The sequence below is a fragment of the Lissotriton helveticus genome, chromosome 7, assembly GCF_964261635.1.
Source record: "Lissotriton helveticus chromosome 7, aLisHel1.1, whole genome shotgun sequence".
Classification (NCBI taxonomy): Eukaryota; Metazoa; Chordata; class Amphibia; order Caudata; family Salamandridae; genus Lissotriton; species Lissotriton helveticus.
This window is the reverse complement of record NC_136068.1, coordinates 1,916,068,377-1,916,081,749: the sequence shown is the minus strand read 5'-3', so window position 1 is coordinate 1,916,081,749 and position 13,373 is coordinate 1,916,068,377. Positions and strand designations below refer to the sequence as shown.

The 13,373-nt window shown below is 39.5% G+C and overlaps 1 protein-coding gene across 1 annotated transcript in view; it reads left to right on the top strand.

The window, feature by feature from the left end:
* The window catches only part of LOC144769955 (uncharacterized), a 175,682-nt gene extending 163,300 nt beyond the window's left edge, over positions 1 to 12,382 (top strand). Inside the window, exon 3 of the mRNA XM_078654153.1 lies at positions 11,789 to 12,382. Coding sequence (XP_078510279.1) covers positions 11,789 to 12,382 — 594 coding nt within the window. The remainder of the gene's footprint in view (positions 1 to 11,788) is intronic.
* Positions 12,383 to 13,373: the final 991 nt, after the last annotated feature.

The window sequence follows — 13,373 nt, the reverse complement described above, 5'->3', positions numbered from 1 at the left end:
TTCGGAATTTGGAAGTTGCATTTTTAGGACATCCCTTCCAAATACCGAATCGCAGCAGTATGTATGAATGTTTTGTGACCATGAATGCCATTGCAAAAACATTGACAGTTACCACCAACCTCAAGTTGGTGGTAACCCATAATCAAACGGGAATGGATCCCCAAAGGACCCCTTTCCCTTTGTGAATGTTTGCAAACACTTTTTTAAGAGCAGGATGTGGTCTCACGGACCACTGCCTACTTAAAAAAAATAAAAGGAAAACTTTTCAATTTTCTTTTTGTAAAGCATTCTGTTTTCCTTTAAGCAAAAAGAATGCTTTACAAAAAAAATGATTGCTTTTATTTAAAAGCCGTCACAGACATGATGGTCTGCTGACCTCAGCAGGCCACCATCCCTGTGAATTTTGCAATTCCTAACGGGTCACAAATTGCGACCTACCTCATTAATATTCATGAGGTAGGTCATTTGTGACCCACTGGGAATCACAGAAAGTGTTCAACACACTTTCATACATGCCGTTTTGTGTTTTCCTAATTGGATGAATGACTTCTTTTATTTGTGTGGTTACTTAAAACCATTACAATGTACAACATTAAAAACGCATAGCAAAAAAGTGCAGGATATTGTTAAAATCAGTTAAAAAAAAAAAGAAACTATGTAATGTTAGAGACCGAACCGTCTAAGTGATAAGTGCACCGGTGATACAGGCTTGATTTTTTTTTTTTTTAATACATTGAACGTCGGGACGGGAATAAGGCTCGAAGAGCCCGGTGATGAATCACTTGTTTATTAGTGACCAGATCTCCGGGGCGGTGACCCTGATATTGAGGGGCACCCGATTTCCTAAGTGTGAATCACAATGATTCGCAGTTAGGGAACCGCAAAACGGTTTCTAAATATATCTGCACATAAATATGAACAAATTGAAAAGAAAAAATGTCCTCTACACCCGTTCAGGAAGTTAATTCAATTCTAGATTCTCACAAAATTTCCCCTTTGGACAATGATAGAGGTATGAACTGAGTTCCAATTATTTTCCAGTCCAAATCCCTAATGCCAACAATTCAAAGTTTTCCAAGCTAAGCAAGTGTGAGTAGGTGAATTATTACTTGGGGTGGGTGGTCGTCCACCACAAATAATAATGTCACTAACTTGTTAGGTGCAGTAAAAGGTTTCAATGACTTAACCCGGAGATCAACCCTAATAGCTGCAGCACAGAGCAGGCAGGCTGAACTTAGAGAAAATGAGAAAATAATTTAGACGTAGCAAAACAGTAAAAAAAAAGTAGAACATACAACACAATAAAATCCCACTCCAATTTATTAAAATAAATGTAATGAATAAAACTACATCAAAACAACTATACTTCATAATGGGAACCGTTGATAACTTTTTGTATGATTTAAGAGAAAACAGTCGTAAAACAAGGAGAGGGGCTCTTTTCAACCAAAGGGAATAGAGTGCCCACATACTATGTATTAAAAAAAAGAAAGGTTTCCCTTAAGGATCGTTTAGCCTAAGGGCCAGTCACGCCATACCAACCAACTCACGTACAACACAATTCACAGATCAAAAATTATAACAATAAAGCACTTACAAAAAAAATGACAGCTATATTAAAATATATCACAATATTTATTTATCATTAAAAAACAGCAATGATCCCTGATACACAAATTCATGAAAAAAATACACAGAAAATATATATTTTTTTAAAACACAACAAATTGAGGAAATGTTATCATAAAAAGACAGGAGACATTCAGACAATTGACTTTGTCTTGATAATGTTACTTCAGATACACTTGGGACAACAGAGGGCAAGAGTTTTATTTCCCTATCACCATGACACTGTTGGCCTTTCCGAATTTAACAAAAGCTAAGGCGTCGATGTGTTTTGGTGGTATTAGATCGGTAGAACCACCTTCTTCAGGACAAATTTTATATCTATGGCCTTTTGACTGGTGTCACCCGTGCAAACACACATAAGTGAAAAACTCCTCCTCGAGTTAATTAAAAAAGGTAGGGTACTGCAATGTTGGAAATGGAATCTTTTCTTAATAAAATAACTATTCTTTGAATCGATTTCCTTGTGCGGTCAATCGGGCCACCTAAAAGCTGGCTCTTATTATTTGATACACGGTGATTATATATTGTTTTCCACCAGAAGACATGTTTCTATCTCCAATATTCTCAGGGAATTCACCTTATGAAAATCACACGGACCATGTCGCGGTATAGTGCTTAATTCTTGGCCCGGAGTAAGATATGGTTGTGGCTTTTTATTCTTACAACCGGCTTTCTCCCATGCCGGCTTCCCGCCTACTCTGGTGGCAACTCAATCAAAATTGATTGAACATCAATTCACATCACCCCTCAACCTACAGGTCTATCCACCTAATAGTCCAGATGTTGTTTCATTCCAACTACCTCTGTTGCCTCAATGAGAGTGAGGAATGTCTAATCAAGAGATGGTCCGGACAGAATTTTTGAAAAGATGTGAAATTGATCATTGATCTTGTAAATAAACCTCTCATGTCCTGCCATAACTAACAGTTCTGAGACTAGTTGTCTAGTCCTTGCGGTGTAAAAAATTTCCAAAGTCTAAGCACACATATCTTTGCTACATCTAGAGCCATTGCAAACCATTTACACACTGTGGGTTCATCCCCAGTATCCCAGAGAGGTCGTTTATCATTACCAGAGATGCTGTTAAGGGATATTGTACCTGCACATGGATTTCATCCTATTATGTACCTTAGTCCAACAACACGCCATCTGAAGACATGGCCGAGGAATATGTTGAAAGTGCCCGCCTTTCTCTCTGCACCTCCACCAGTTAGAGTTAGTATTGAGGACGGTGTACTGATAGTATATAATGTCACCCATGTAGGACTTAACTTCTTACCTCTCCTAGTCACTCCCCTAGTCACTCCCCATGACGACTCTGAAAAGTGAGTACCACTCCTCTTCTGTGTACTAAGATGTATTTCTCTCGTGACATTGCTGTTGTAGTGCTGGAGATGTGGGGGAAAGAAAGGAGCTATTACTACCCATAAAGGCCAGATACTAACCCTCTTGCTTGACCTCACTTGTACATGTATGACCATTTCGGAGAGGCGGGAGGTTGTGAGCGAAAGGTCCGAAAGCCGATTTTAAGCAGTCAGTGATTTGAAAGTACCACTACTTCTGAGGGGCATGTACATTATATTCTAACTGAATATCATAAAATGTTTCTGCAATGATGTCTGAAAGTCAGTCTTGTATTTTCCCTATACCTGGCATGTCCTTGGAGCCTCATCAGAACGCATGACCTACTAACTTAATTGCGTTATTTTTCCACATTTATCCATCAGCATGTAAGTAAGGATGAATCTTAGGCAATTTGTGCACTATTTTCATCATTACCTAGTGGAAATCAAGAGATGGTGTTGTACTTCTTGCAATCTCCCTGGACCTCCATATATGATCTTCTTTCCTGAATGAAACACCCAGGCTAACAGGACAAGTCCGTGTGCCAAATATTATGTGTCCATACAAGGCATTCTCATACTGCCATTTTTGGAAGTGTAATACATTTTAGGCTATTTAACGGCGTAGGTGCCTCCCTCCCCAAAACAATTCTAAAGAGTGGCATCCATGTCTCTTAATAATGTCTTTTGAATCACCAAGGCTAACATCCCAAGTACATAAAGAAATCTGGGTGCCATGTTGATTTTGGTGACTTATACTTTCCACCATAATGATAAGTCTATCGGCGACCATCTTGGAAGGTCATGGTTCACTTTTTGTAGGAGTGGGTAGATGCTATCTCGGGCCATATACTGTAACCCTTTTTAATGGAAGTCCTTATGAGTTTTAAATTTGTTGAGTTCCATCGGAAAGGGTCCATCTTTATAGTCCCTTCCTTGTGTGAATTGTAAGTAGCAGTAGCTCACTTTGACGCACATTCAATGAATATACTGAAAAAGGAGAAACGCGATCTATGTGGACATCGCAGTTGGTATTAAGGTTGACAGGTTGGACAATTTGGGCAGGATGTCATCAGCATAGACAAGCAGTTTCTTCTGAATACCTGCCTTAGTTGTTAGACCCTCTTCTCTCTCATCTCAATGAGTAGGTCGTGGCCAACTGCTCAAGGGCCAACAAGAACAGTATTGCATGGAGTAAGGGAGATTACTCCTCAGAGAAGTGAAATGAGGCATTGGCAAAATAGACGTGTGCAAGAGCATGGGAACAACTAGTAGTAGAACTGGCAGCCAATGGGCATGAGGCAGGGAGCGCAGAACCATCGCAGCCCACAACACCTGACCGGGGAGAGGGGGACCAAGGAAGGAAATGTCCTAAAGTAAAGCCCTCCTGTGCAGGGTGCATGAGATGTACTATGACTATAACCCTTTTGATGCAACTGGCCAGCCCTTTGTCAAATAATTTTACATCAGTGTTTAGTTGTGATTTCAAGTGATAATCCGAGCAACAAATGGGATGTCTCCATGATTTGGGAAGTAGTGTAATGATAGCCCTTTTCAATTTTGGGCATTTGGACCTTGTTTCATCTGTATCTTTAAATAATAAAGAACAGAATAAACATAAAATACACATGATGTGCAAGCCTTAGTAATGTTGTAAAAGTCCATTGGGAACCCATCTATTCCCAGGAAAGCCATATTCATCCTATTGTCCACAGCAAGCTGGATTTCCTTTCACATTATCTCCCCATCTAGCTCATCGCGCACATCAACAGGCAGCCTTGGTTGACTTACAGGGGCTAAAACCGGTCCTTCTAACACCTGTGTAGCCATATGTTGAGAGTTGTAGAAGATCCTAGAGTATATGGTGAATCCTATGATGTACCAGAGGGATCTGTGAGCAAAGAACCATCTTCATTTCTTAATGTGGGGATGGCAGATAGTGATTCTTGACTCTTGTTGAAGAGGTTGCATTGCTAGTGGGCTCTCAGGCTCTTCTTCATGCTCACAGTGCTACCATTGTATGTGTGCCCAGGCATGTTCAGCCTGTGTTGTATGGTTTAATTTGACCATCAAGAGCTGTCCGAATATAGCCCCTTTTAGTGTGGTGTACTAGTTTGCCATAACAGATATAACCTTGGTCTCTTGTACTGCTTGCTTTTCCTTGCTTTGTAATTTCTGAATTGCAAAATTGAGCATGAGATTACGGTTCCATGTTTAAATATCGATAACAAAAATATACTGGCAGATGCATCAACATAGCCTTTTGCTATTCCTAAATAGCGATTTTTAAGGAATCGCTATTTAGGAATAGCAAAAGCCTATGCATGTAGGAATCGCTATTAAAATAGGGATTCCTAAACATTTCTTAATTGCTACTTGCAAATTGCTAGTCGCAATTAAGGAATTTGCTTATGCAATTTCAAGGGTGCAAGGGTGTCAAAATGACACCCTGTTGCACCCCTGAAATTTATCTCTGCACATATGTTGCACACACACATGCCCTAGGGGCATGTGTGCGTGCAACATGAAACTTTGAAAATGCACAAAAGTGCATTTTTCAAAGTTTTTGCAAATTACCATGAAGTTCAACTTCATGGTAATTTGCTACTCCTATTAGCGAATTCGCTATTTTTTTGACTATCATGCATTGCATTTAAGGAATCTCAATTTGGGATTCCTTAAATGCAACCGCAATTTAAGGAATCTCAATTTAGAGATTCCTTAAATTGCGATTTTAGCCTTTGGGATGATGCATCCCAAATGCAAAAATACCGGGAGCAAAGGGGCAGATTCTGAGAATCTGCCACTTTGCTTCCGGTATTTACTTTGATGCATATGCCTGATAGTTAATAAAAATATCGATGTAAAAATATTGATTACAAAAATATCGACTCCCTATACTTAAAAAGGTAAGTACAATAATATCGACTCAAAAATATAGATGTAAAAAATATCGACTTTAAAAAATAGCATAACTTAAATTAAATCAATTAAATAATATTTAATATTATTAACAAAATAAATTAAATTACATTTATATTTTAACTAATTATAACAAATAAACTTAATTTAATAAATATAAACACAAAAAATGTGTACATATACATATATTTACTTAAATACATTTTATTAACTATTATCTTTATGTAATTAATAAACTTTAAGAATTATATAAAAATAAAATAAACACATATATAGAACATAAAATTAAATATTCTATATTTTATTAACACATTAAACTGTTAACAAAAATAATACATACATTTAATAACAAAATAAAAACATTAGTAGTTAAAGCATTGGATAGCGAATGGGTAAAAATTACTATTCCCACTCCAGTCAGTACAAGAGTAGGGAAAGCGTTGGATAGCGGAGGGGTGAAAATTACTATTCTCACTCCAGAGAGTGCAACAGTAGGTAAAGCGCTGGATAGCAGAGGGGTATAAATTACTATTCGCAATCCAGTGAGTGCAACAGTAGGGAAAGCGTTGGATAGCGGGAGGGTAAAAATTACTATTCCCACTCCAGTGAGTGCAACAGTAGGAAAAGCGTTGGATAACGTAGGGGTAAAAATTACTATTCCGACTCCAGAGAGTGCAACAGTAGGGAAAGCGTTGGATAGCGTAGGGGTAAAAATTACTATTCCCACTCCAGAGAGTGCAATAGTAGGGAAAGCGCTGGATCCCAAAACAATAAAAAACAAAACTATCAACATTTTTATTCAATTTCATTTCCACTATAAACATAATTAACATATACATTTAAATATATTATTAATAACAAAGATAATAAAAAATAATTATTTACACATTATTTAACACTATAATATCCACAACACACACCTAAAATTAATTACACAATTACATTTAATATTTACTAATTAATTAATGAAAATTAATGCATTATTATTTATCAATTCATCAATAAAAAATTCATTACTTACCAGCTTTCACACCATATACACATATAAACACCACAACACACAGCTAAAATTAATTACACAATTACATTTAATAATTATGAATTAATTATTGGTAATTAATTTAAAAAGTATTTAATAATTAATCAATAAAAAATATATTACTTACCACCCTTTACACCATTTACACATATACACCCCACAACACACACCTACAATTAATTAAACAATTAACATCATTAATTATTAATTGACTAATTGAAATTAATTAACAACTAATTATTAAACTATTATTATAATTAAATTACTTCCCACCCTATTCCCCTATAAACCCACAATCGCTACGGAACTAATAACGCAAAATTAAATATACAATAAATTAATAACTAGTACAATTCTATAACATAATAAAATGACAAACATTTTCTCATTAAAAACACTAAAATACATAACATTATTAATAAATCGATATTTATGTAAACTATATTTTTGTAAACAATATGTATTACAACTATATTTTTTGTAATCGATATTACTTACCTGTCAGTCGATATTCTTGTCAACTATATTTTTGTTGAAGTCGATAGTTCTTCCAAACTATATTTCTGCAGCAATATTAATGTCCCACAATATTTCTCCGTCGATATTCCTGCTCTGCATCGAGATTACCACTTAGCACCACCTAGCCTAGATCCAATAACATCTGGTTTGATGTCACCAACACTTCTTTAGAGGCTATGAAGTAGATTTGTAGATTGTGAAGCTTCAGTTTTTCTTGCGGTTTCTTATGATTATGGGAGTCCATCCTCCAAGTTTCATCGGGGGAGGGGGCACTACTAATCCTATAGAAACATGTAAAGCCACTTGAGCATCTGCTGAGATGCTACCCTGCAGTATTTAGCAGGAGGCTGCATTCTGTAGTGTATCAGTAGGTAATCAATATGTGTATGTGTGCCATGTACACACAATAAAGATGAATTCCATGTTGGCTGGGTGAAGCAATGTCAAAACATCCGTCATTGTGTGGTTTGCAATTACGTCTCCAAAAATGCTTCAGTCCCTCACATTGTCAAAATGTGGTCTGTCTGATCTATCTAAAGGCAGGTCAATTGTAATATTCCAGTTCCCCAATCACTGATTTTGTCCTTGTGAATTCTAAACTTTTGGATACATAAATGCTGGAATCATTTTACTCTCAAAATCAGATTTTCTCTTCATTTGTACTCTTTAGAAAAGCAACAAAAACTTAAAGTCAGGCAAAGTTAGGAAAATTCCAGAACGCTGCTTCCCTTCCCTACCTCTTCCTTGAAGTCACAGCGTCTATTTGGAATCCAATGCACAATGGGCCAGATGTACGAACATTAGGAATACACTTCTCCTAATTGAGATTATTTCCGAATTGAAAATAGGAAATCAGTATTACTAATGTATAAAAATTTACATTTTCAAATAGCGATTCCTAGTAGGTAGCAAATTGACCTGTCTCATGAATATATATGAGGGAGGTCAAAATTTGCATGCTATGAGGAATCACAACCATTACAGAGATGGTGGCCTGCGCAGGTCAGCATACTGCCATGTCTGTGATTGTTTTTTAATATAACACTTTTTTTCTTTTTAATGCTGCAGCCTGTTTTCCTTAAAGGAATACTTTTTTGAAAACCGGAATTTAGTTGCAAAACATCAATACATACCAAACCAATTCAATATTTGGAAGCGACGCCCAAAACACACACCTTCCAAATACTGAATCAAAATTGCAAATAAAGATGTAGCATTTTGCACACATGAAAAAGCATTTTTATGGTCAGGGATGGCTCAAATTTGCAAATTGAACCATTTGCGGCTCGGTCCTGACAAAATAATAGGAAGTGAAGCCAACACACTGCCAATTAGGAGGCAGAAATTAAAAGTGATAGTGACATTATTCAATGTTAAGCAAGCTCCAAGCCCCTGGATTTTAGCAATATCTCACGCAAGAGAGAGCTCATGTGCTGTCACAGATGAGAACTAGTGATCGTTGAAGAATTGACTCATTCAAACTCTGGTTCTGGCCAAGGCTTTTGCATATCCCATGGATTGCTAGAAAAATGAATGAATCAATACTTTACCAGATCAAGCCACAACTTTTACTGGAATCATTTATGGCAAAAATTTGATAGAGAAGAGAAGACTCATTGGAAAAAAGATCATGTTGGGAATGTTGGAAGGGAAATGGAAATGGAAACAAAGAAGACCAAGATAATGGTGGACGCAGTCAAGAATGATAGCAAGGGTGAGACAAAGACGGCTGATGTGGTAGATGAGGCTGAAGATGCTGCCTGAGTGGGGCTTAGGGGGGCTGAAAAGTATGTATGATTTACTCTGCAAGTGAGTCAATTGATGTCCTATGCGTTGTCACGTATTGCCCAATGTGTCTGCTGCTGCACTCCACAGCGGTGAAGGACAGACTCCCTACTCAACCTCAGGGGGAAATGCCTCTATGGTTGTTGCAGTGGAAAATGTATGTGCTGTTTATGATGGTGTAATCCATGCGTGCAACGCCGGAACCACCGCCAAGCTCCAGAAGAGACTCCAGCGGATCCAGAACGCCTCGGCCAGACTCATCCTCGACATCCCCCGACGCAGCCACATCTCCGGACACCTGAGAGATCTGCATTGGCTCCCGGTCAACAAGAGAATCACCTTCCGTCTCCTCACCCACGCACACAAAGCCCTACACGACCAAGGCCCGAGCTACCTCAACAACCGGATCAACTTCTACACTCCCAAGCGCCTCCTCAGATCAACCAGCCACGCCCTCGCCGCCGTCCCCCGCATCCGAAGAGCGACAACAGGAGGAAGGACCTTCTCCTACCTGGCCGCCAAGACCTGGAACTCACTCCCGACCGACCTACGCCTGACCCAAGACCACCTCTCCTTCAGGAAGAAGCTCAAGACCTGGCTGTTCGAGCAGTAACGGCACCCCCCCCCCCAACCCAGCGCCTTGAGACCCTACGGGTGAGTAGTGCGCTCTACAAATGACCTGATTGATTGATTGATTGATTAGTACCCTGACTGTCAGCAATCTAGCTCTCCTGTCTATACACATGGTGCCTACTAGCTTTGAGTCATGCTAGTGTTTTCGATGTCATCATTTGCCCTACGGTTGATTTAAAATTAAAATAAAGTTTTTAAAAAAAGGATAATACCAAGAACTCCCAGACCCATAGAATTCTGTTATTGACCAAAACGATTGGTCGACTTTTATCCATCGAGTCACCAAAAGTCGGAAATTACACAATGCATAAAACAATAACAATCTCTTACCATCATTAATCCCTTGACCCTAAAACACTTGCTACCCCTTAGGGCTACCCTCCCTAAACCGAAAAAAATACCATATTGCACTTAAACACTACTCCATCTCTGATGCCTAAAAAACACCTACTCCATCTATACCCTACCCATCACTGAACCCTAAAAACCCATTACTACCCCTATACACTGCCCATCATTGACCACTAAAAATCCATTGCTACCCCTATACACTACTCATCCCTGAACCCTAAAACCCATTGCTCTAATATACTGCCCATTACTGCACTCTGAGATCCCCTTACTACTCCTAAACACCACCATCTACCATACATCCACTAACCCTTAATCCCTGAAATGTCTTGTAATATTACAGGGCCGATTACGATGTTGGGGGAAAACTTTCCGCCCAACTCAGAATCGCCCACCGGATTACGATGCAAAAGAGAGCTTGTGGTCCGCCCGAGAACACAGGCTCCTATGGGGAAATGGGGTGTGTTTGTAAAACCCTACACCCTGTCACAGGCACCCCATAGTGCCTGTCACACAGTGCAGGGTTTTACAGAGGAATCCCTTAGGTACCCCCTCGGCCCCATCCAAAGTTCTCAGGATGAAGGGGGCCCTGCTAGGGGGCCCCCAATGTCAGTTTCTGACAGCTTTTTTGTGTTATAAAGGACAACTCGGAAAGGCTGTTGGAAATGGACATAGTAATTGCTGGGTCGGGAACGCTGTCCATAGAGGTGTACAATGCGGTTCCGACCAACTCAAATTCTCCAAGAGCCGGTCAGAACCGATTCGGAATGACCGCGCGCGTTATACCTTCCGACCGCGAACATTGTAATTGATCGGGTGGATTATAAACCGACTGAGTCAGTCGGAAGGGATCCGACACGGTCGAGGTGATTCCGACTGACAGGAGGAGGCTTTCCGTCCGACATCTTAATTAGGCCCCCAAGTGTTGTAACTTACCTCATTATACATTCCTTGTGATAGTGGTAAATGTGTTGTTGTAAATGTATTGCAGCATTCCCTCATTCCTGTGCATGCATTGTAGTAGTATAATACCCACAAGATTCCAAAACCACCTTTAAAGCTTAGGTTACTTAGATCCTTTTGGGATCCTTTGAATCCAGTATTTATGCACATATACTGCTCAATGAGGCATCATAATAATGGCTAATACATTTTTTAGTCTCTTAAATATTCCTACATCACAGAATTTGCCTTTATAAGCTAATACATTTTTGTGCGGTCCATACGTCCGTGACGTGAGATACGTCACATATGCGCCGGTTCAGCGTCGTTTCCTGTGATGGGAACGAGTCGCTCCCCTAGTAAGATGGCTGCGCATCATAGGCAGAATACGGCCGGGAGGAGAAAAGTACAGGTTTCGTATGTGATTAGAGATGAGGTGGAGAAGTACAATCGTAATGGGGTAAATGCACTCCAGTTGGACCCCGCATTAACCCCTTCGATGCGGATGACAAAGCCAGCTCGTCATGGGCGTTACCTGCGCTACGCGGATGACGAGCTGGCTTTGTCACAAACCGCGCATTTTTGAAATTCCAGCGCACAGCGGGAAAACGCGGTAGCGCGGTAGCGGTTAAACAGACTCTTTACTGCTGGCCGAGATTCTATAATAAGGATATGGAGTGTCAACCAACACAAGCAAGACCCTTATATAGTATCTATGGAGCATCACACTGATTGGGTAAATGACATTGTGCTGTGTTGTAATGGAAAAACATTAATATCGGCTTCATCCGATACAACTGTTAAAGTATGGAATGCACATAAGGGATTTTGCATGTCCACTTTACGGACACACAAGGATTATGTGAAAGCTTTGGCATATGCAAAAGACAAGGAGCAGGTAGCGTCGGCAGGACTTGACAGACAAATCTTCCTCAGGGATGTAAATACTTTAACAGCACTCACTGCCTCAAACAACACTGTAACTACTTCCTCCCTCAGCGGGAACAAGGATTCTATCTACATCCTTGCAATGAATCCGATGGGAACAGTCATTGTGTCTGGGTCCACTGAAAAGGTTTTGAGGGTGTGGGATCCAAGGACGTGTGCCAAGTTGATGAAGTTAAAAGGGCACACAGACAATGTTAAGGCTTTGCTAAAAAAAAAAAAAATACATTTAATCTCTCTTGTTTTTGGGAAAAACAAAATCTTAAAATCATAGTAAAAACTGACAAACTACTGACAGCTTCTCGTCCTAAGATAGAATTACATATCATCCAACGTTTCCAGGTATTTCCAAAATTAAAAAAATAATACCACACATATACATGGTTCATATATTTAGCAGAGATGGTAGAAATACAGAGCTACAGTCATTGCAAGCATGTGTTTTAGGTGTTTTGTGTTAAAGTTGCCACTTGACAATGCTGTAGTTCTGGCTTTTCCATAACTAGTTAATATTTGAGATTATAAAGGTTTTGGTGGAGCAGGCACCCCAAACCAAATCGGTGGGTACCCGCCACTTCAAACGCAGAGTTTGTGCACCCCATTTAAAGGAAATGCCTCCATTGGCTCTGCTAATGGTCAGTAATTGACAGCGGCCCATGCACTGCAGGGCAACAGGCTTCACTGCTTAGGAAGGCCTGTCCTATTAAGAGAGCACCTTACAACACACATTTTCTCAACACTGATCTGCTATGCCAGACTTGCTGGACACAGGCATGGACAATTATCATTGGCACTTACGGGCAAGAAGAAAACTCGATGGATGATAGATTTTTTATTTTAGTTTTGTAGCCATATACACCCACTTTGGAGTTTAAAAAAAAAACACATTTTATTGACTTTTCATGATAACAATCAGGGCAGCATCCCTTCATACACATTTTGGAAACAAAAATAATTTGGATGTACCAAGCTTGTATACATTATTAACTGCAAAACTTGCATCTATAACAACAACAACTACGCACAGACATTTCCAATACCCGTGCATCTTATGGAATTGTGGGGAAATTCTCCCATCTGCAGTCGCAATCTCAGCTCCCATGCATCTATCTAGGTCTTTTTGCCATTTCCCCAATGTCGGGGGGCATTCCCCTTCCAAAACTGGGCGATGTTGCGCTTAGCAATAGTGAGGGCCAGCAAGAGCAGGTGCAGTTTTTACCAATTTAACCCCATTCCGTCAGTACTGTGCAGTAAGAATAATTTTG